We start from the raw sequence: 22,477 nt of genomic DNA, 5'->3' as shown, positions 1-22,477 counted from the left end.
CTCTGAGCGCCCACATGTGTGGGGAGAGGAAACCTTCTCACGGGTCCTGACAGAGGGCAGCCCAGACACCAGCGACTGCCCTTGTCAGCTGAGGAACTAAAGCAATACGGAGTCCATCCGCATCCCTGCTTAACGCCTCTTGCGCCCCTTTCCCCGCTCTGATAGGATGGGGACTGATCGCCGGCTCTCCTGCCCTTTACTCTTCCCAATGGGCCTCTCCCATGCTGTGGCTTTACAGCTACAGAAAGAAGCCTGACCCTTTTTAAAGGCTGGATTTGGTAGCTCCTCTAACAGCCGGATGCTGCTGCTCCGTTTTCCACGGCTGACTTCGTTCAGCGCCGAATTCCGTAACTACGGTCAGGTTTTAGTGCTCAGCTGGTGCCTCTCTCCGGGGTCTGGACAGTCTGTATTGGCAGGCTCCCCATCACCTGCTCCCCAGGATACAAGAGTCACTGGGCTGAGAACTAACTGCACCAGCTTGCCAGAGCCGGCAGTGGGCAGGTGGGGGGAAGACAGCAGCAGCTCCAAGAACTAGGCAGCCTGACGTAAAACTGCCCCAGTAATTTCTTCTCTCCACAACCCCCGTGCCTGTCCCCTGCTGCCCCACCCCAGGTCCCAGCCACCCGTGGAAGTGGGGGAAGTAATGGGAACGTTACCAGCTGGGACAGAGGCCAAAGCAGTGGACTGGGGCTCGTTTGAACTGCTCTAGCATATCACAGCAGTTAAGACAAATTGAATTTTCTAACTTTGGGCCAAGGTCAGGTGAACCCAAAACTTTTTGTAAGTCAATAAAACCGTGATCTCATCCGTAACAAGCGCAGGCACTAGATAAGGCGAGGCCAAGCCATTTCTACCCTGGCCAACCCTCCTGAGCAGGGGACGCTCAACGTGACAGCGCAGACTCATTCACTGAGCTAACCAGGCGCCCAGGAAGGGAAGGCTGCAATAGCTTCAGATGGGGTCCTCGGGCAAAGCCATGGCCAGGAGCTTTAAGCGACACCAGCAGCACTGCAACGGGCTCAGACAGAAGAGGCATGGGAGAAAGGAAGAGGACATGCCTGGGACCCGGGAATGTAAAAGAACCGAGAGCTCCAGGATGAAGACCATGGCCAACAGCTACACTCTGCTGCCACGATGCAACTCTCTACAATAAGGGTGAAGTTCATCTGTGAAGAAGATAGAACCTTCTCAGGGGCCAGGCCAAGTCTGTGACATGAACTCCCTCCGGAACTAAGGACGATCACAAACCTCACCATCTTCTGCTCCAAGGTCCAGGTTTCTTTGACCTGCCTTCTTTAACATAAACCCAAAGCAACATGCATATTTAAAAAAAAATCACCTACCAAAACAAGCCACTCCACTGCATATTCTCCCCCTGGGGAGTGGCTGAGAGAACAAACACCAGCTGTGTAGTCACGTGAATGAATGCACGTCTCAAAGGCACTCAGAGGCTACAGGAACGAGTGCCATAGAAGAACCTAGACAGAACAGAGGAAGGGAAGCGCTCATTCTACGAGGCGGCCAGCTTCCAGCCCCAGCTCTCCAGGCTGCTGAAGTCTACAAGAAGCTGAGGGGGCTTGGAAGGCAGCAATGCAGAGTTTGTCCAGTTTTGCTGTTAGGTATCTGAAAGGTCAAGTCTTGTGTAATTTACTTTTCTTTCACAACGCTGCACTTGGAGTTTTACGATCTAGCACAAGGGAGCTGAACAGACTTTCCCCCGTATCAGTCATGGGTTTAATTTCACCCAAATGCACAAGCTCTCGTTCCTCGTGCCCATCCGTCGCTGCACTAGAAAAAGCCAGGCTGACCAAGAGATCATTTACTATTTCCACTGGAAGGCTATGTTCAAGGGGCCTCTTCTTCCCGTTTGCAGCAATCTCTAAAGCTTGGAAGCATTTCCTTCCCTGCCTCTGTATCCTCCTGGCACAGACACTGGTGCAGCCACCATCATTACTGGGTCAGCTGGAATGGGACAGCTATGCCGAGCGATACAGAACTCTCTGCTCCTCCGGAGCCAGCAAGCGGTGCTCACAGCCCGGTTCTGCCGGGCCTCCAGCCCTGCGTGTATTTCTGAATGAGTACGTGGACACTCAAAAGCCAGAGAACATTGGTCACAATAAAGTTTTATCAGCTTGAAGGGAGGTTAAATTTTAGGCCTTTACTTTCTTTTACTAAACCCTCTTTCCAAGCCGTTCACCATTTGACCAATCGGCTCTTCAGTCATGCTCCTGCTGGCAGCTGCATGCATCGTATCTCCCACCTCGCCTAGCCGATTCACTGAGACACTTGTTACTCCACTCTCCCCCCGTTGTGCTTCCCAGGCTAGACAGCTACTGCAGCCCGTGACAGTCTGGAAAGAACTGGTTCAAAAACTGCTCAACAACACGAATCAATGAACTGAATCGGTTTTGATCCATTACTGGAGTACAAGAAATGACATCAGTGACAAATGCTCTTGGTGGTCAATACCTGAGTCCCAAACTCCCGTGATTAATAACGCAACCTGAACGATGTACTGATCCAGTGAGATTGTGTATTACATGTATCGAAAGCCAGTTTTAAAAAACCTTTCACTGTTTCCTTGTCTCTGCTCAGTTAGTAGGGCTGCCATTTTAATACTTTCCACCAGCAAACTTTGCACTTCTATAGCACTTATCCAGGGAACCCAAAGCCCTTGCCAAAAGCAGGAATTATCCTCATTTTACAGATAGGAAAACTGAGGACAAGAAAGCTTAAGTGACATGCCCACGGTCACAGAGCAAGTCGGCATAAGGAATAGAAATGAGGTCTTTTTAGTAGCATAGAAAGAATCTGCTTCGCTATTAGTATAAAAATCCTGAAAGACAGAGTTCCGGCATTGTAAAAGGTGCTGTGCATTTCAAGTGTTTTCGCTTTAACAGTGGGTTCAGCAACTGTTTGAATTAAGCAAGATAAACATTAAGAACTTACAGCGCTTACCTTACAATAATGGAGAAACTGAGTCAATGCTTTCTAATGCAAAGATGATTTTTAATCCTACTTTGCAATCAATTGCCCTATTAAATAGCTGTTTCATCATTTTTATTATATTTAAGATTTCTTATAAAGCGACTTATTCTTGCAATTATGTGTAGACATTAGAATCTCTCTCATATTCCTATAAATGTGGTTTTCCTTTAAAGCAAACCATAGCAGCTCTGAAGAAGTTATTCGTATCTACAAGTTCTGGGGGAATTGCTCAAGCATCACTAATTTTGAGGTGGGAGGAGTTGAAGGAATGAGGTCTTTTATATAAAGGCTTAAATGAGTCACAACTCTTTCAGAATAGCTTATACATGCGAAACAATATCAAGCAGCACATCTATAGTGATTTCCATCTCCAAAGTGCTGTACAAACATTAACTAATTAGAAAAGTGTTCAATGAAATTAACATGCACAGACCCCTCCCGCATGACCAGCTAAGTCAACGTCTTATCTTATTTTCACAGAGCCGGGAGCAGAATTTAATATTCATCACAGCAGGGAACTGGATGGATCTGATCAGAATTCCTCCGGCAGCAATGTCAATTCACCTCGATCTCGACCTTCAATAACCGCAAGTCCTTCACAAGTACTGATTACCAGATGTGCCAAACAGTGCATCTGTTTTGAAAAGTGGTCAAAATGTCTGCCAAGGAATAGGTGGATGCCATCACATTCATCATAGCTTATGACCCAAGACAGATTTCCAGCTGAGTCACCTACAATGGTACATAAACTCTTGCAGAAGCAAATAAGGTTTTTCCTCAGAGAACGGAAGAAGCTTCCAGAGTGACCACGGTCCAACCTTGGTCTCAAACAGAAAGCCAATAACTTGCTAACTTTAAAAGGTTCAGAACAGTTCTATTACACAACTATATTAAGAAAATGTGAACACACAATAGTCAGAAAATACCATAGCACCCTTAACTCTGCCCCCTTGTGTGCGCACACTACAAAGTCGTTCATTAGATGAATACATTTGCTCTTTCCAATACTATGCATCATACCATTTTTTCTAGAACCTACAACACATACATGTAGCAACCTCAGCTATTGTGTACACCAAAGAGAGACAGTGACCGTCAAATATACCAGAAACACACTACATGGTTGTAGAGCACGTTGCGTATTGTGTGTAGGAGAAATAGGATGTGATCATAGAATCATAGAGTCATAGAACAGGAAAGGACCTCGAGAGGTCGTCTAGTCCAGCCCCTGCACTCAAGGCAGGACTAAGTATTATCTAGCCCATCCCTGACAGGTGTTTGTCTGACCTGCTCTTAAAAATCTCCAGCGACGGAGATTCCACAACCTCCCTGGGCAATTTATCCCAGCACTTAACCACCCTGACAGGTACAAAATTTTTCCTAATGTCCAACCTAAACCTCCCTTGCTGCAATTTAAGACCATTGCTTCTTGTCCTATCCTCAGAGGTTAAGAAGAACAATTCTTCTCCCTCCTCCTTGTAACAACCTTTTATGTACTTGAAAACTGTTCTGTCCCCTCTCAGTCTTCTCTTCTCCAGACTAAACAAAACACAATTTTTTCAATCTTCCCTCATAGGTGATGTTTCCTAGATCTTTAATCATGTTTGTTGCTCTTCTCTGGACTTTCTCCAATTTGTCCACATCTCTTCTGAAATGTGGCACCCAGAACTGGACACAATACTCCAGTTGAGGCCTAATCAGCGCGGGGTAGAGCAGAAGAATTACTTCACGTGTCTTGCTTACAACACTCCTGCTAATACAGCCCAGAATGATGTTTGCTTTTTTTTGCAACAGTGTTACCCTGTTGACTCATATTTAGCTTGTGATCCACTGTGACCCCCAGATCCCTTTCCACAGTACTTCTTCCTAGGCAGTCATTTCCCATTTTGTATGTGTGCAACTGATTGTTCCTTCCTAAGTGGAGCACTTTGCATTTGTCCTTATTGAATTTCATCCTATTTATTTCAGACCATTTCTCCAGTTTGTCCAGATCATTTTTAATTTTAATCCAAAGCAATTGCAAGCCCTCCCAGCTTAGTATCATCCGCAAACTTTATATGTGCATTCTCTATGCCATTATCTAAATCATCTATGAAGATATTGAACAGAATCGGACCCAGAACGGATCCCTGCAAGGACCCCACTCTTTATGCCCCTCCAGCATGACTGTGAACCACTGATGATTACTCTCTGGGAATGGTTTTCCACCCAGTTTTGCACCCACCTTATAGTAGCTCCATCTAGGTTGCATTTCCCTAGTTTGTTTATGTTGATCATGTAATTAAAAATTGTATTGGAATGATAAACACAAGGGGGCAGTGTCCATGGTCTCAGGAGGTGACACACCAAGGCCTGGTCTACACTAGGCTTTTATGTCGACTTTAGCGCCGTTATATCGAATTAACCCTGCACCCGTCCACACCAGGAAGCCATTTAGTTCGACATAAAGCTCTCTTTAAATCGATTTCTGTAATCCTCCCCAACGAGAGGAGTAGCGCTAAATTCGACATGGCCATATCGAATTAGGCTAGGTGTGGATGCAAATCGACGGTAATAGCTCCGGGAGCTATCCCACAGTGCACCACACTGTTGACGCTCTGGACAGCAGTCCGAGCTTGGATGCTCTGACCAGCCACACAGGAAAAGCCCCGGGAAAATTTGAATTCCTTTTCCTGTCTGGGCAGTTTGAATCTCAGTTCCTGTTTGGACATCGAGGTGAGCTCAGCAGCAGTGGCAACGATGCAGAGCTCTCCAGCAGAGATGGCCGTGCAATCTAATAGAAAGAGGGCCCCAGCATGGACTGATCGGGAAGTCTTGGATCTCATCGCAGTGTGGGGCGATGAGTCCGTGCTTTCAGAGCTGCGCTCCAAAAGAAGGAATGCTAAGATCTACGAGAAGATCTCCAAAGCCATGGCAGAGAGAGGCTACAGCCGGGATGCAACGCAGTGCCGCGTGAAAATCAAGGAGCTGAGACAAGGCTACCAGAAGACCAAAGAGGCAAACGGACGCTCCGGAGCCCAGCCCCACACATCCCGTTTCTACGAGGCACTGCATTCCATCCTTGCTGCGGCCGCCACCACTACCCCACCACTGACCGTGGACTCTGAGGATGGGATATTGTCCACGGCCGGTTCCTCGGACATGTTAGCGGACGGGGAAGATGAGGAAGGAGATGAGGAGGACGAGGCAGTCGACAGCGCTTACCAAGCTGATTTCCCCGACAGCCAGGAGCTCTTCATCACCCTTACAGAGATCCCCTACCAACCCTCCCCAGCATGTAACCTGGACACAGATTCAGGCGAAGGATCAAGCGGTAAGTGCTTTAAACATATTAACCTTTATTTTTTACAAAACTTGAATATTAATACTAAGAACAATCTGTGAATCATGATTTCTTCCCCCTGGGCGCTTAAGTAATCAGTAACAACTATTTAAAAAAAAATCAAACAGTGTCCGGTTGTGCATGATTGTGCTGCCCAAGCTGCTCCACTCTTTAGTGCCTGCTACTGCAGCTATATTAGAATCCTGTCTATATGTCCGGGGATAGAGCAGTAGTCCTCCACGGACATCTCCACAAAGCTCTGCTGCAGGTAATGGGATAGCCTGTTCATCAGGTTCCTGGGGAGAGCGGCTTTACTTGGTCCTCCGAAGTAGGAGACGTTCCCGCGCCAGGAGACAAGCAGGTACTCCGGTATCATTGCCTTGCATAGCATGGCGGCATAGGGCCCCGGTCTCTGCAGGCTTTCTCGAAGCATCCGTTGGATCTCGGTGTCCGGGATCCTCATGAGAGTTATGTCGCTCATGATGACCTGCTTTGAATTAGGTAGGGGACTGTTAGTATTGGGACTGCTTGCAACAAGTTCCTTTACAGAACTGTGACCGCTGGTTTACAGCCACGCGGTGGGGGCGGGAGAGGGGCAGCATACAGGGATCTTTCCCTGGCTCATCCGCGAGGAGGTGGGACAGGGCCAGAGTTCCTGCTTGGCCGATTGCTGGCAGCACAGACTGGCAGTGCTTTCAATGTGAAAGGAGGCCAGGGGTACTCCTACAGTTTTAAGCAGCCACAAGTCTACGGCTTACCATGTTTGCCTGCTACAGAGAGTACCGTGTCCTGCCCCGCTTCCCAGATCGGCAGTGCAAAAGCCCAGGCACTGAAGGCGAGGTTCGAAAATTCGACCTTGTCCTGAGTGCGCATGTGATAGGTGTGGTTCATGGTCTTGTTCACAGAGAAAAACTATGTTCTTGATTCACAACCACATTTTTCTTTCGGAGGAATTCACTGCCTTTTCCTCATTCCCACAGCCACATCTGCAACTGTCTCCCAACCCAGCTTGGCATCACACTCCCAGAGGCTAGCGCACATTAGGCGGAGAAAGAAGAAGACGCGAGAGGACATGTTCTCAGAACTAATGGGCTGCTCCTGAGCCCAGGCAGCACAGCAGAACCAGTGGAGGGAGAATTTGTCACAAATGCACCGGACACACATGGAACGTGAGGAGAGGTGGCGGGCAGGAAGACCAGCAGGCGACTCAAACGCTGCTTGGACTTCTGAGGGAGCAAACGGACACGCTCAGGCGCCTTGTTGATGTTCTGCAGGAACGGAGGCAGGAGGACAGAGCCCCGCTGCAGTCTATCAGGAACCGCAGTCCCCCGCCACCAAGTCCCATACCCCCCCTCTCCCAAAGTCCAAAGAAGGAGGGGTGGCAGAGTCCGTGAAAACTCTCACTCCACCCCTGCAGACTGCTCAAGCACCAGAAGGCTGTCATTCCCCAAAATTTGAAAAGTCCTTTCCTGCCCGCCTCACCCAAGCCCCCGTCCGACTTTCACCCCCCAGTTTCCTGTCTGGTTGTTAAGAAAAAATATGTTTCTGTTCATTATTGTTTCAGTCAGGTTCTTTTGAGGGACAGTCTGTCTGGAGGGGGCGAAGGGGCTTGGTAATTGGACAGGACAGTGACCTTTAGCAGGGTACAGAGGCGGTGTCAGGTCCAGCATCAGGACACATACACAGTGCAGTCACTGGTTACCCTGGTCAGTCTGGGAGGTGTTTTTCATGTTCTGGGGGGCGGGGTTGCTCTGTGACTTTGTGGCGGGGGAGGGCAGTTACAGATCTTATGCAGCGGTCCTTATCCTGGATCACAGATCCACGCAGCAGGGGATCTGTAACCCTACCCCCCCTGCCAGAAAGTCACATAGCCGACACATACACACAGTCCCCCCCAGGAGTGCTGGCAGGCTCCATTGAAATAACCAGTCCACCAGTGCGGAGCCTGTCATTCCGGGAGTTTAGAAGCATCATTTGCATCAGAACACTGAACCCGCCCCCCACCACAGTCTGCGTCCCCGGTTTAAAATATTCCCGCGAAAACAGCAATACAGACAACGGTGTTCATTAACAAAATCGAAATGATTTTATTTTTTGGGAAGGGGAAGGGGGTGAAGGGGGTATGTAACTGGAGAGGATAGTCAAAATGAACTGGGTAAAGAAACGGGGGCAGGTTCAGCTTTTCTGTCCACAAACTGAAAAGTCACTGGTTGCCCTGCTCACTCAGGAACCTAGCTTTCAAAGCCTCCCGGATGCACAGGGCGTCCCGCTGTGATCTTCTAATCGCCCGGCTGTCTGGCTGGGCGTAATCAGCAGCCAGGCTATTTGCCTCTAGCTCCCACCCCGACATAAAGGTCTCCCCCTTGCTCTCACACAGATTGTGGAGCACACAGCAAGCTGCAATAACGATGGGGATATTGGTTTCACTGAGATCACAGCGAGTGAGTAAGCTTCTCCATCTCCCTTTGAGACGGCCAAAAGCACACTCCACTACCATTCTGCACTTGCTCAGCCGGTAGTTGAACAGTTCTTTTTCTGTGTCCAGGGCGCCAGTATAGGGCTTCATGAGCCAGGGCATTAGCGGGTAGGCTGGGTCCCCGAGGATGACTGTAGGCATCTCCACATCCCCAAGAGTTATTTTGTGGTCTGGGAAGTAAATGCCTTCCTGCAGCCGTCTAAACAGACCAGAGTTCCTGAACACGCGAGCGTCATGAACCTTGCCCGGCCATCCGACGTAGATGTTTGTAAACCGTCCCCGATGGTCCACCAGTGCTTGCAGCACCATTGAAAAGTAGCCCTTTCTATTGATGTACTGGCTGGCCTGGTGGTCCGGTCCCAGGATAGGGATGTGAGTCCCATCGATAGCCCCACCGCAGTTTGGGAATCCCATCGCGGCAAAGCCATCTATGATGACCTGCGCGTTTCCCAGGGTCACTACCTTTGGGAGCAGTACCTTCACGATTGCCTTGGCTACTTGCATGACAACAACCCCCACGGTAGATTTGCCCACACCAAAGTGGTTCGCGACTGACCGGTAGCTGTCCGGCGTTGCAAGCTTCCAGAGGGCTATGGCCACTCGCTTCTCAACTGTGAGGGCTGCTCTCATCCTGGTATTCTGGCGCTTCAGGGCAGGGGACAGCAACTCACAAAGTTCGAGGAAAGTCCCCTTCCGCATGCGAAAGTTTCGCAGCCACTGGGATTCATCCCAGACCTGAAGCACTATACGGTCCCACCAGTCCGTGCTTGTTTCCCGGGCCCAGAATCGCCGTTCCACGATATCCACATGACCCATTGCCACCGTGATGTCCTGGGCGCTGGGGCTCGTGGTTTCTGACAGCTCTGTGCTACTCTCCGACTTCAGGCCATCACGGCGGTGTCGTAGCCTCCTCGCCTGATTACTCTTCATCTGCCTCAGGGAAAGGTGTATGATAAGCTGCGAGGTGTTGAGAATGGCCAGAAGTGCAGCGATGGTCGCAGCGTGATCCATGATCGCAGTGCTGTGGCGTCCGCGCTGTCACTGACCAGAAAAGTGCGCGAACTGATTTCCCGCCGGCGCTTTCATGGAGGGAGGGAGGGCGTTAGTGACGGACGGATGACGACAAATTTTTTTTACCCAGAAGGCATTGGCGGCTCGACCCAGAATTCCGATGGGCAGCGGGGACTGCGGGAACTGTGGGATAGCTGCCCACAGTGCACCGCTTCCAATATCGACGCTCGCCCCGTTAGTGTGGACTCACAAAGTCGAATTACTGTCCTTAGTGTGTCCTTAGTGTGGACACACACGTTCGACTTTGCAATATCGATTCCACATATTCGATTTAAGTAAAATCGAATTACCCTCGTAGTGTAGACATACCCTAATTCTTCTGAGCAATAGCAAGGGGTAGAACAGCAAACACGGCAATGAGGCGATTACCACACTCAGCGGCTTGGCCTTTCCTTTTTTGGGCAAAGCTGGTGATTAATTGGCTGTGGCAACAGAGAAGCTCCACAACAACGGTTTCACTTAAATTCCTGACAAAGCAACACAAACCACTGACTCCCCCACGCAACGTGTAACAGCAATGCACAGCTCTACAGCTTAAGCCCACGAGGGTAGGTGGTCATTATGTATTAAAACAGATCATTATGCACACAGCCAACAGTGGGAAAGACAGAAATCAGAAAGCTGTATGCTGCTTCAAGAGAGATCTCTGTGCTCAAACGAGAAAGCAGGGTTCAAAACCGATTGTGGAGAACAAGGGAGCTATCTGTATTTATGAGTATCACCTGCACCTCACCTTGTTTGACATTATCCTTGCAGACTGCGTGGAGCTAAATCAGGGGAGGCTGCTGGGGAGAAACAAACAGGAAACGAAACGATGACAGAGCTAAGGTACCTCCAGAGGGAAGACCCAGGCCCTTCGGGGAACAAGGGGGGAGCTGTTAATTGGGAAACCAACCAGGTTAGCAGGTTCGGTTTTCCGAGGCCTAGGATCCAAGGGGCACCAAACCATGAAAGACCCCAGCCTAGGGAGGAGGGGGGAAAGGGGGCAGCAGTGGCTGGAGTGAGGCTCTGGCAGAGACGCTGGGAGAACACAACCGGGGCTGTCTGTCTCTCCCAGGCCAGGAGAGGGGGTCTAGGCTGAGTGGAACTGACCCAAGGGAAAGGATACAGTTTTGGCAGGACCCAGGTGTACAGGTCTTTTCCTGTTTTATCTCTTTGCTCTGCTGGCTGTGGGCCTTTGGGTGAATAAATACTTTGCTTCAAAGAAGCTGTTTCTGAGTCACTTTAATCAGCTGCTAGTCTGGGTGCCACAGGTAAAGGGCGGTGGGCCTGTCGTGTTATCACAGCTGGGAAACGGGGCTGCAAGCCCAGAGAGCCAGCTGGAGAGTGCTGGGACCATGTGGTTGGAGGAGGGTGAAGACGGCTGCACTCGGGAGGGACTCGCAGCTCCCCTGTCACCATGACACCTACGCTATCCCGTTTCTTTTGTTCGAGGTCTTGGATATAAGCTGGATACTCTGAGCGGAGGATTCTGGTGGACACAGAAGGAGCCGCTCCGTTCAGGACTTGGCTGATCGTTACAAAATGCAACTAGAAATATTTTTAAAGGCAAGAAAACGTCAAAGGGGTCAGCTCCCCAGACAGCTTCACACCCACGCTGCTCATGGTAAGGCCCTTGGACTCTTCCCTCATTCTTCACCAGCCAGCCAATCGGTGTGGGCATCTGAGCCCACCTAGGTAGGGACGGATACCATGCTCCCGGCCATGGTGTATGAATACCTACGGAGCACACCCTGTGCTATGGATTTATTTCGAAACACAACGGGCTGGGGTAAAAGAATAAATCCGATAGGCAGCTAAGGGCTGGACCAGAGACCATTCTCCCGCAAACTCTCATGAGCATGAAAAGGGAAAGCCACCTGTGTGACAGTATGTAAGCACAAATACGTGCCCAGGAGCAGGGTGTCCAACTGGGCGTCCACACGCTGATTGACGGCAGCATCAGCACAACAGGGTTGGGTTGTATTTGTGGCGGTGTTTCCTTTCGCGGCGACCTGACTCCGCTGCGTCTCACTGAAGATCTCGCCCGTAGCTCAAGTCCCAGCAGGAGACTGCAGCGGCTTTCGGAGGCGCCGCGGCTGCTGGCCTCCCATGCCCAGAGGAAGAGCTTCTCTCCATTACAGGGGACACTAGCTGTCTGACCCGCCAACACTAGACTCCGGAAGGGAAGAGATGGCTCTGCACAACTCTGCTGTCGTCGCCTACAATTCTCATCTCAATTCCTCTACACCCTACACTCTGCTGCCTCCTCTCCGCACAACGCTTTGTCTCCTTCTCCCACTCAGTTCTACGCCTGGAGCAGCCGTCCTCCTCCGATAGGCCATGCACAACTCCCTCCCCGCCCGTCAGTCACGCCTCACAAGTCTTCCCATTTGTCTGCCAGCCCGTATCTCTGCCCGGGTGCCCACTATCACTACGCCACAGGGCTCACCACAGAGCCCTGGCCTCAGTCTGCGCAGCTCCTGCATTAGGAAGGGACTGAGGCAGGCCTCTAGGACTGTTAGGCATCTCTGGAGCTCCACAGTTCTGAAGGTTTGCAGACCTGGAGCTCCCTCCTGCAGAGCCCTGGTGGCACCATTTCTGTGGTTTGGCGCAGGAAGCAGATAGGGAGCAGGCCAGCCGGGGGCTCAGAAAGGGCAGAGCAGGGTACAGAGATTTCTGTATCCTGATAGGGCATCAGCTGGCCAACAGACCGAGGACAGAACATCCCCGTCCACTCGTGCCAGGGGCAGGAGCACCATGGGAAATCAAACAGCTCCCTGGTGAAGCAATATCACTTGAACCACCCAATGTGTCCCCAGGGAGAGCCAGCCTTTCGGAAATCAGCCTGCCCTAGACATCGTTCAGGAAACTCACACCTGTTACAGGTGCGGTGTCTTAATTCCAGCCTCCCTGGGCTTGTGTGAATTAGCGAAGCAGCTGCTGACGAGTGGCATTCCCCTGCAGGAAAAACGACAGCACAATCCTCACTGCAATACATTTCTTCCAAAGAGGAGCTCACTGAGCATACAGAATCTCACCAAAACACTGAGCTCTTCAAGTGTGCAGGGTACGTCAGCACACCCACACTCGACCAATCCTGAGCATTTTACTCTGCCCGGCTTTCCTTTCAGAGCACAAGCAGTACTTCACTTTCCTAAGCCTTGTATCAACAGCAGCTCATTAGTGAGCACTAACAAAACTGGCCCTGGATATGGAGGCCTGGTCTACCCCCCAGTTAGGTCGAGGTCTACGCTACAACGTTGCTCCCACCAACGTAAGTCACCCACTACACTGACTTAACTCCGCCCCTGTGCCAGGTGTGGCACGTAGGTCGGTGTACTTAGGTCAACGCAGCGTCATGTAGACACAGCGCTGACTGTTCCGCCTGGCGGGGCTGCGGCTCTCAGCGCCCCACAGCACCCCACGCTGACAGTCGGTGCAAGAGCTCCTGGCGAGGACATGCACCGCCGACAGAAGACACTAGTGTGGACACACACAACTGATTTAATTACTGCGGTGGCTGTATGTTAGCGTAACTTAAGTCACCTCAACTTTGTAGTGAAGACATGCCCTGAGTCTCAGAGTGCAGTGGGAAGGGGATGAAATTTTTAGAAAGGAAAGTTTAGGTTTATGATGATTCCTCACAGTGAGATCATTAAACTATGGACTAGTCTCTTAAGGGACGTGGTGCAAAGGTTATCGCTTGGCACTTGCAGAAGCAGACACGATAAAGCCCTGATCAACGGACTGTAGGGAACAGGCCTGCCCTGGCCAGGCAGAACTGAGCTAACAGGGAGGTGTGGGTTCCATCCTGCAATTACAGCACAATCATTGCCTGATACTGTTTCTACTGGCATTGGATTTCACTGCCACACAACCAGTCCTCTGGGGGCTCGGTTCTGAAGAAGGCAACTGGGAAGAACTCACTAATTAATTAAGGGCACCCACTTCGCCCCCTACAGGAATAAACCGAGAAAGGCCGGCTGGGTTACATGTCACAAAATCACTGAAAAGGAGTCTGATTGGTGGTGCATTTCCATGTCTCTGCCCCCAGCTGGGCACAGCGACGGAAGGGAAGTACTTGACTGCGAATTGAGAACCGCTTCAGAAACCCCTCAGCACATCTTTTCAACAGCCATCCTCTAGCCGAGTTCCTGGCGAGAGCTGCATGAAACCAGCCAAGCCACCAATCCCAGAGCAGGACACAGGGGATCAGGTCCCCTTCAATGCGCAGAAACCTCCTTTTTCACCCACAAAGGCGAGGGGAGTAATTGCACCCTCCTAGCTCAGCTGCCTGCAGGACTGGAAGAGAAGCCTGGAAATTAGCCAAGGACAAGGCCTGTTAGGGCCCTTGGTCCATCGCCCGCAGTGAATACAAATTGCACCGCCCGATAAAAGCATACGGTGCTGTGCCCACGGTCATGTGAACTGACTCCCTTTACTGGGAAACAAAAGCAACCCTCTAAAAGGCCTTTTCTTGCTCGGTGGGGGGAGTGGCACAAAGTGCCCCTGCAGCGAACACCACAAGGGCCAGAGTTTAGATGCATCTCCTCCTTCCCATTGACATTTGTGGTCGAGAGATTGCGCAGCTCCTCACAAAAGCCTCTCCATAGCCCACCTGCTGCGACAAACCCAGCTTCTCCCGCACCGCACCGCACCCCCCCGCTATTCCCAGCTGGCGGAGGGAGAAATAGCCTCTGCTGAGGAATGCTGCTCCCAGCAGGTAAGTGGGGCTCCGAGGACTGATATGACATATAAAAAAACATGAGGCACTTGGATCCCGTGGCAATCAGGGCCAGACAAGAAGGCAGATTAGCTACTATTATAAGGCTCCAAGAAGAATCCAAGACAGATACAGAGGAGGCGAAGAGGAGGAGGAGGAGGAGGAGTTTTGAAGGGGATCTAATTACCATGCCGTGATTTTTCAAAGAAAACAGAGCAGTTTTGACACAAGCTGGGGTTTGCAAAGTTCCCAAGGAAAGAGCGCTCTGAGCGAGGGAGGAGCAGCTCCTGCAGCATGCACAAAGAGGTGAACGCAAAGGGGCCCAGGTACCTGACCAGAGCTCCCGCCAGGTATAATGAAGCCTCACTCTGCATTTCTTCTGGTAGCACAGCAGCTTGTGCACGATCTGAATGCACCGCCTGGAACAGAGAGAGGACAGCAAGATTATCACTCACCACGAGACACGGCCGTGGCCATTTTAAACCCTTACGCAGCAGACCTTTCGCCTTCCAGGAAGGGACGAGCCAGCGGATGGCAGGGTGTCTCTCTTGGGGCAAGTTGAACCAAGCCCCTAGCTAGGAGGGCTCGCCTCACTCTCTCAGGCCCGCTGCCCTGAGGGAAGCAGGGCCACCTGGAGAGAGCCTCTTGCAGTGCAGCGTTCAAGCTCCCGGTGACTGAATGTGCTACAGAAACACTTTCAGAACAATGCCCGGGGCGCTCTTGTGTGGCTGATTTCTCAAATTTGGACAGTCTTCCTCATGGGGAGAGTCACTGCCCTGGCGTGAGGCGCCTGCAAGAGCCACGCGGCTCGCGCAACTGACAGGCTTTGCCAGAGTTCAGTGAGCTGGCAAGTTCCTGGAATCTGGGACCAGTTACAGGTGCAACAGACCGTATCAGCTCCACACACACACACACACACACACACACACACACACGACAGCATCACAAGCACACGCAGGTCCCTGCAAGGTCCCCAAGCAAAACTCAGGGGGCGTCCAGCTCACTGCCCGTGCTGACTAAGTGCCAGAGGCATCGCCTGCAGACGCTGCCAGCTCCAAAGCCGTAAGCGTGGCACTTGGCAGATCTACAGCATATCTAAGTCTTCCTACTGAACTCACAACCAGCGTGCCCGAGCCCCTCTGTGGCGCTTACTGGGCAAAGTCTGCAGGATCTCGAGAGAAAACAGTTGCATTCCTGTTTGGTAACTGTTCTTCTTCAAGATGCTTTGCACATGTCCATTCCACTTCAGGTGCACGTGCACCAAAGCCGGAGAACTTTCCCCATAGCGGTACCCGTCAGGGCGGTGCATGCACCCTCCACACACTTGTGCTGCTAGCCAAGGGCATACAGGGGCAGAATCACACTAGAAGCCAGAGTTTGCTGCCACTCTGATGCAGGGTGGCAGGAGGGTGGGTTGTGGAATGGACATAGAATCACAGGGTTAGAAGGGACCGCAAGGGTGATCTCCTCTAACCCCCGGCCCAAATGCAGGATTTGAGCAGCACAATACATGTGCAGTGTATCATGAAGCACAACAGTACTGAACAGGTATGTAACTATTTTTATCTCAGTGTCTGCACATGGCATAAGTAATTCCAGATGCAGGAAGGTACTGGAGTCTACCCATCAAGGAGTCCAACACCACTCTCCCAAATCTAGCATCCTCTCGTCAGGCCTGGGGGACAGCGTAATGAGGAGTGAATGTATGACCCAGATGCAGTCCTGCAATAGTCATTGATGGGTACGTGACCCAAGAAAGCAGCTGATGCAGCATGAGCTCTTGTAAAGTGTGCTAAAACTCTTTGAGGTAGAAAAACTTTAGCAATATCATAGCACAGATGAATGCAAGAGGAGACCCAGGAAGACATCCTCTGAAGTGACAGGTTGTCCTTTCATCCCGTCAGCACAGGAGACTGTTGGACGAGGAAATGCCCTGAAGTTCGTGCATAGATCCAATATTGCCTGAAACCGACCTCAAACCAGCCAGTCATCCAGATATGGGTGCCACCACGGTCATGCGCTTTGTGAAGACTCGAGGGGCTGATGGCAAGTCAAAGGGGGGAAGACCATAAACCAATAATGAAAATCTGCTACAACAAATTTTAGTAGGGCTGGATGGGTCTTCAGGAGGTCACCAAGTCCAGCCCCCTGTACTGAGGCAGGACCAAATGTACCTAGACCATGCCTAGCAGGTGTTTGTCCAACCTGTTCTTAAAAACCTCCAAAGAGGGGGATTTCACAACCTGCCTTAAGAACATATGAATGGCCCAGTATCCTGTCTTCCAACAGTGGCCAGTGCCAGGTGCCCCAGAGGGAATGAACAGAACAGGGAATCAAGTGATCCATCCCCTGTCGCCCATTCCCAGCTCCTGGCAAAGCCTTGGAAGTCTATTCTAGAGCTTAATTACCCTTATAGACCATTTTTTCCTAATACCCAACCTAAATCTCCCTTGCTGCAGATGAAGCTCATTCCTTGGCCTACGTTCAGAGGACTTGGAGAACAGGTGATCACTGTCCTCTTTATAGCAGCTGTTAACATATTCAAAGACTTATCAGGTCCCCCCTCAGACTTCATTTCTCAAGATTAAACATGCCCAGTTTTTTTAACCGTTCATCATAGGCCAGGTTTTCTAAATCTTTTATCCCTTTTGTTGCTCTCCTTTGGACTCTCTCCAATTTATCCACATTTTTCCTAACGTGTGGAGCCCAGAACTGGATACAATATCCCAACTGAGGCCTCACCTGTGCTGGGTAGAGCAGTTATTTACCTCACATTTCTTACATGAGACTCCTGTGAATACGCCCCAGAATATTAGCATTTTTGCAACTGCATCATATTGTTGACTCATATTCAATTTGTGTTCCACTGTAACCCCTGATCCTTTACAGCAGTGCTACCACCTAGCCCGTCGTTCCCTATTTTAGAGTTGTGCATTTGATTTTTCCTTCCTAAATGTAGTACTTTGTACTTGTCTTTACTGAATTTCATCTGGTTGATTTCAGACCAATTCTCTGATTTGTCAAGGTCATTTTGAATTCTAACCCTGTCCTCCGAAGTGCTTGCAACGCCTCCCAGTTTGGTGTCATCGCACATTTTAGAAGCATACTCTCCACTCAATTATCCAAGTCACTAATGAAAATATTGAATAGTACCAGACCCATGAATGACCCCTGCGGGCCCCCACTCGATATGCCCTGCCAGGAGTGAACCCTGGATAACCACTCTGGGTATGCTCTGTCAACCCACTGTGTAGTCATTTCATTTAGATCACATTTCCCCAGTTTGCTTATGAGAATGTCACGTGGGACTGTGCCAAAAGCCTTATTAAAAAAATCAAGAAATACCACGTCTACTGCTTCCCTCATATCCACTAGACCAGGAATGCTGCCAAAGGAGGAAATGAGGTTGGTTTCGCAGGATTTGGTCTTGACAAACCCACGTTACCTATTTTTTATAATCCTATTGTCCTCTAGGTGCTTACAAATTGATTGTTTAGTAATTTGTTCCAGTACTTTTCCAGGTATCAAAGTTAGGTTGACTGATTTATAATTCCCTGGGTCCTCTTTTTCCCTTTTTAAAAGATAACTACTATGTTTTCCCTTCTCCAGGCCTCAGGGACCTCACCTGTCCTCCATTAGAATTGCTAATGATTCTGAGCTTGCTTCTGAGATCTGTGGGCAGAACTTTCTCTTAGGGCCTGGAGTATAAATGCCCAAAGATTTTAGGGTTGCCCCAGAATCTCTAAGAGTGCAAATTTTCATCTGTTTTCCCCCCGAGAACAGATTCAGGCCCTCAAATGGCAAGTCCTCAATTGTTTGCTGGACTTCTGTTGGTATGCTCGATAACTGCAGCCAAAAAACCTAATGCCCAGTGATTCCTGTTGTCAACACTTGCGCTGCCAAGTCTGTCTTGTCCAATGCAGCCTGTAAAGATGGGCTTGACACCAGGTGGCTTTCATTTAGTAGCACTCTGGACTCCTCTTTAGCATCATCTGGCAGCTTGTCTGTAAACTGGAACACTGAGTCCCAGCTGGAATAATCCTAATGGGCTAAGAGGGCCTGTCGGATGGTTTGCAATCCTAAACTGCAGTCCTGAAGACAAATAAACCATTCTCCCAAATAAATCCAGCTTCTTTTGCATTTTTGTCCTGGCCTTGGTTTCTCATTCACAGCTGCCACTACCAAAGGTCTGGATGTGAATAAAAACACTCATGCCCCTGAGATGGAACTTGGGGCCTCTCCTTTGTTCTCTTGGCAGTGGGTGTCAGAGAAGAGGGAGTTTGCCAAAGAATTTTGGTGGTCTCTAATAGGCAGAATATCCACCAATCTGTGTGGATTATCCTGCACCAATTCACTCTGACTACCCGGGAGGTGGCTATCCTTTCCAGAAATTCCCAGACGATGATAAAATGTACCAGACCTGGGAAAGACTGTTCCAGAACAGTAGGGTCATGTGGTGATGATGGGGAAGTGTTGAGCAGAGGCACTAAAGTGTCGGTCTGCGCCACTGTTTGCTGAACGGCCCTAGCAGGAGGGTCAGAACCCAGAGGGATAAGATCCCTCAGTTGCTGGCTACTGGGTGTCAGTACCGAGACCAGTACCAGATGGAGAACAGCACCTTCCTGGGGATCTAGTAGAGCCGCGTCTAGGAGAAGATGACCTTGAGTCTGGAGGAACTCCCCATGGATTCCAGAAAGGCCACTGCTGTACATGACATGGTACCAAGGACGAACCTCACGGCATCCTACCTCTGCACTTGCTTCTGTCAGAGCCACACTACTTGGGTCTTGACCTGCATGAAGAGGAACGGGGAGACGCTCAAGACCTGTAATGAGATCTCAATATGTAAGACTCTGAGGAAGAGTCAGCATTCGAATGCCAAGGCAGCACAGTACCAGATGGAGTAGCTGGAGACCAACACCTGGACCAACAAGCAGTGGACGGTGCCAGAGGAAGCATCTGAGCCTTTCCTGCTGAAGGGACCATAGGTTTAGTCTGCTGCACAACAGAGCTTCCAGATGGTGTAGACAAAGGCTCAGTTCCAGACGGCGCTGAATGCGTAGGTGCCGAAGATCCCAACCAGGGCTTGCATGGCAGGAACAGTTGGTACCTGGACTTTGGCCTGCATCAGTGGAGTCCGGCACGGACAGGCACAAAAGGTCCCTGGCCGCTGCATAAACCTCAGAGATCGTTGGCACCGATATACCAGGGTGCATCACAGAGGAAGTTGATGCCATTGAAGGTCCCAGTAACGGAGTTGGCATAAGGTGCCACAATCAACGACTCTCTACTGCTAGAATGTGCTACCAGGGAGCACTTTAGCAGGAGCTGATTTAGCTCTAGCCTCGGTACCAGTCTTTTGGTGAAAGTCTGTAGGGGATGTAACCCTCGAAGAAGAGGCTCCTTCTGGCTAGAAGAGGCCAAAAATGCGGGATGGCGTCTGTTTTTATGCTGTACTGAAGAAGAAGAAGAATGGTGTCTTTGGCTCCCTTCAACGCCAGGACAGCCCCAAGTCTGGTGGCTTGCTCTGAGTCGAGTCCAAATTCCTGCATATCGTGCGGTGGGGTTCCCAATGCAGGTGCAAAGCTGCTTCCATCAGGGTGTCTCAACGTCAAACTTCCTCAACTATAGTCTTGGTCTCAGGGCCGCCCGGAGGGGGGGTGGGGGGGAAGGCAAGTGAGGCAATTTGCCCCAGGCCCCGGGCCCTGGCCCGGCGGCTGTCCAGGTCTTCCGCGGCATTTCGGCGGTGGGGGGCCCTTCAGTGCTGCCGAAGACGCGGAGCGACTGAAGGGCCCCCCGCTGCCAAAATGATGCCGAAGACCCGGACCGCCGCAGGGTGAGTACAAGCGCCGCAGCTCCCCCACTTTGCCCCAGGCCCCCTGAATCCTCTGGGCGGCCCTGCTTGGTCTTACCCCCCCAGAGATAGGGCACTGATGCCTCATGTGTCCTTCTCCCAAACATTTTAAGCATTGGGAGTGAGGCTCGCTGACTGGCCAGATTTGCTAGCGCCAGAACAGCGCTTCAATCCACGAGATACAGGCATGCCCCAGTCCAGAGCCAAAAACTCAAAGGAAAGGAAGCTAAAAACAAGGATTCTTTAGAAAACGAGTATTACTATCTAAACTACAGCTACACTGCCAGCTAAACTACCCCTCACCTTACAGATCTCAGACCGCTTTCTAAAGGGACAATGGGAAAGAATGTGAGAAGATCACATATGCGTTGACTACACACCACAGGCGGTGAGAAGGAACTGAGGGGTCAGGGCAGCCTGGCCCCTTTCTACCCTTGGCTGGCAGCACAAGCGTGCGGAGGGCGCATGCGTTGCCCCAGCAGGTCCCGTAGAGGACAAAGGTCTCCAGTGTCGGTTCCGGGCGCGCAGACACCGGAAGTGAAGGGATGTGTGCAGGCATTCAGAGGAGAAGTTTGCGACTAGAAACCCCTGGTGTTTGAACAGGAGCTCTTTGGCTCCCGGAGCGTGCAAGCCCCACCCAGTTAGTCTCTAGAGCAGGGGTCTCAAACTCAAATGACCACGAGGGCCACATGAGGACTAGTTCATTGGCCCGAGGGCCGCATTACTGACACCTCCCCTCGCCGCCCTCGGCCCCGCCCCACTCCACCCCTTCCATGAAGCCCCGCCCCTGCCCCGCCTCTTCCCTGCCCCCATTCCAACCCCTTCCCTGAAATCCCCACCCCAACTCTGCCCCCTCCCTGCCCCCAGGGGGTGCACGAGGGATGTAGGGTGTGGCGGGGGCTCAGGGCAGGGAGTTGGAGTGTGGGGTGCAGGAGGGGTGAGGGGTACAGCAGGGGGTCAGGGTGCAGCAGGGGGCTCAGGGCAGGGGGTTCAGCTGCAGGAGGAGTTCGGGGGGCAGGATCTGGCCCGGCGCGTACCGGGGGCAGGGCAGGCTCCCTGCCTGCCCGTCTGCCCTGCCCCTGCACCACTCCGGGAAGAGCTGGAACGTGGGGAAGGGGGGGGCGGAGGGGTGTGTGTTGCTGTTTCTTCAGGGCAGGGCCCCCAGCAGCTCCCATTGGCCGCGGTTCCCTGTTCCCGGCCAATGGGAGCTGCTGAGGGCGCTGCCTGAAGCAACAGCAACACACAGCCCCTCCACCCCCCCCCCCTTCCCCACATTCCAGCCTCTTCCCGGAGCGGCGCAGAGCAGGGCAGGTAGGAAGTCTGCCATGCTCCCGATGCACGTCCATCCGGAGCCGCTCTAGGTAAACACTGGGGGAGGGCGGGGGGGGCTGCGAGGGGCTCGCGGGCCACAGAAAATAACCCCGCGGGCCACGTGTTTGAGACCCCTGCTCTAGAGCCTTCCAGTTTCTGGACCCAAACTACTGGGCTAAAGGAATTTACACATTCAGACTATGGCTGCAGCATTCGTCATCTCCTTCAATCAGATACTTATTTAATGAGCTTAAGAACTACAACAGGGATGTCTGCGATCCTTCCAAGTGTCTATACCAGACTAATTGACTATGGAGCTTAAGAACTCTGCTGCTCTGCCTGCAGACTTCGCAATGTCCTAGACCCACAGCTCTCTGGATGGAGCAGTTTCCAAACCCTGCAGGCTTTATAAACTCCACAGAGACTTTGCAGAGCTCCCAGAAGTTCAAATATTCATAGTGACTAACTCCAGAATTAACTACCCAACATCTGGAGAATTGTCCTGGGCACCAGATCTCATTAAGGACAAAATTTAAAAAATACAAATTTGAACTTGCTAGACCAGGTTGATTTTAGCTTTCCAAATAACTTCAATGAGGAAAAATCCCGCTGTTCAAACTCTCCTCTCTTAAAGACGCCTTGTCTGATTAATAGCAACATTTCCTGGAAAGGTCTCTTGCACAAAGAGAGAGAGAGAGAGAGAGAGAGAGAGAAAGAACACACACACACCCCCCAGAAAGGAGCTCTTTC

General features: G+C 51.1%; 1 protein-coding gene across 1 annotated transcript in view; it reads right to left on the bottom strand.

The window, feature by feature from the left end:
• The window catches only part of ARMH3 (armadillo like helical domain containing 3), a 176,307-nt gene that overhangs the window by 91,153 nt on the left and 62,677 nt on the right, over positions 1–22,477 (bottom strand). Inside the window, exon 20 of the mRNA XM_026651067.1 lies at positions 14,893–14,981. Within this exon, the coding sequence (XP_026506852.1) occupies positions 14,893–14,981 (89 nt within the window). The remainder of the gene's footprint in view (positions 1–14,892; positions 14,982–22,477) is intronic.

Source organism: Terrapene carolina, unplaced genomic scaffold (genome assembly GCF_002925995.2).
Source record: "Terrapene carolina triunguis isolate 2854851 unplaced genomic scaffold, T_m_triunguis-2.0 Scaffold95, whole genome shotgun sequence".
Taxonomy (NCBI): Eukaryota; Metazoa; Chordata; order Testudines; family Emydidae; genus Terrapene; species Terrapene triunguis.
This window is presented reverse-complemented; position numbering and strand designations above follow the sequence as displayed.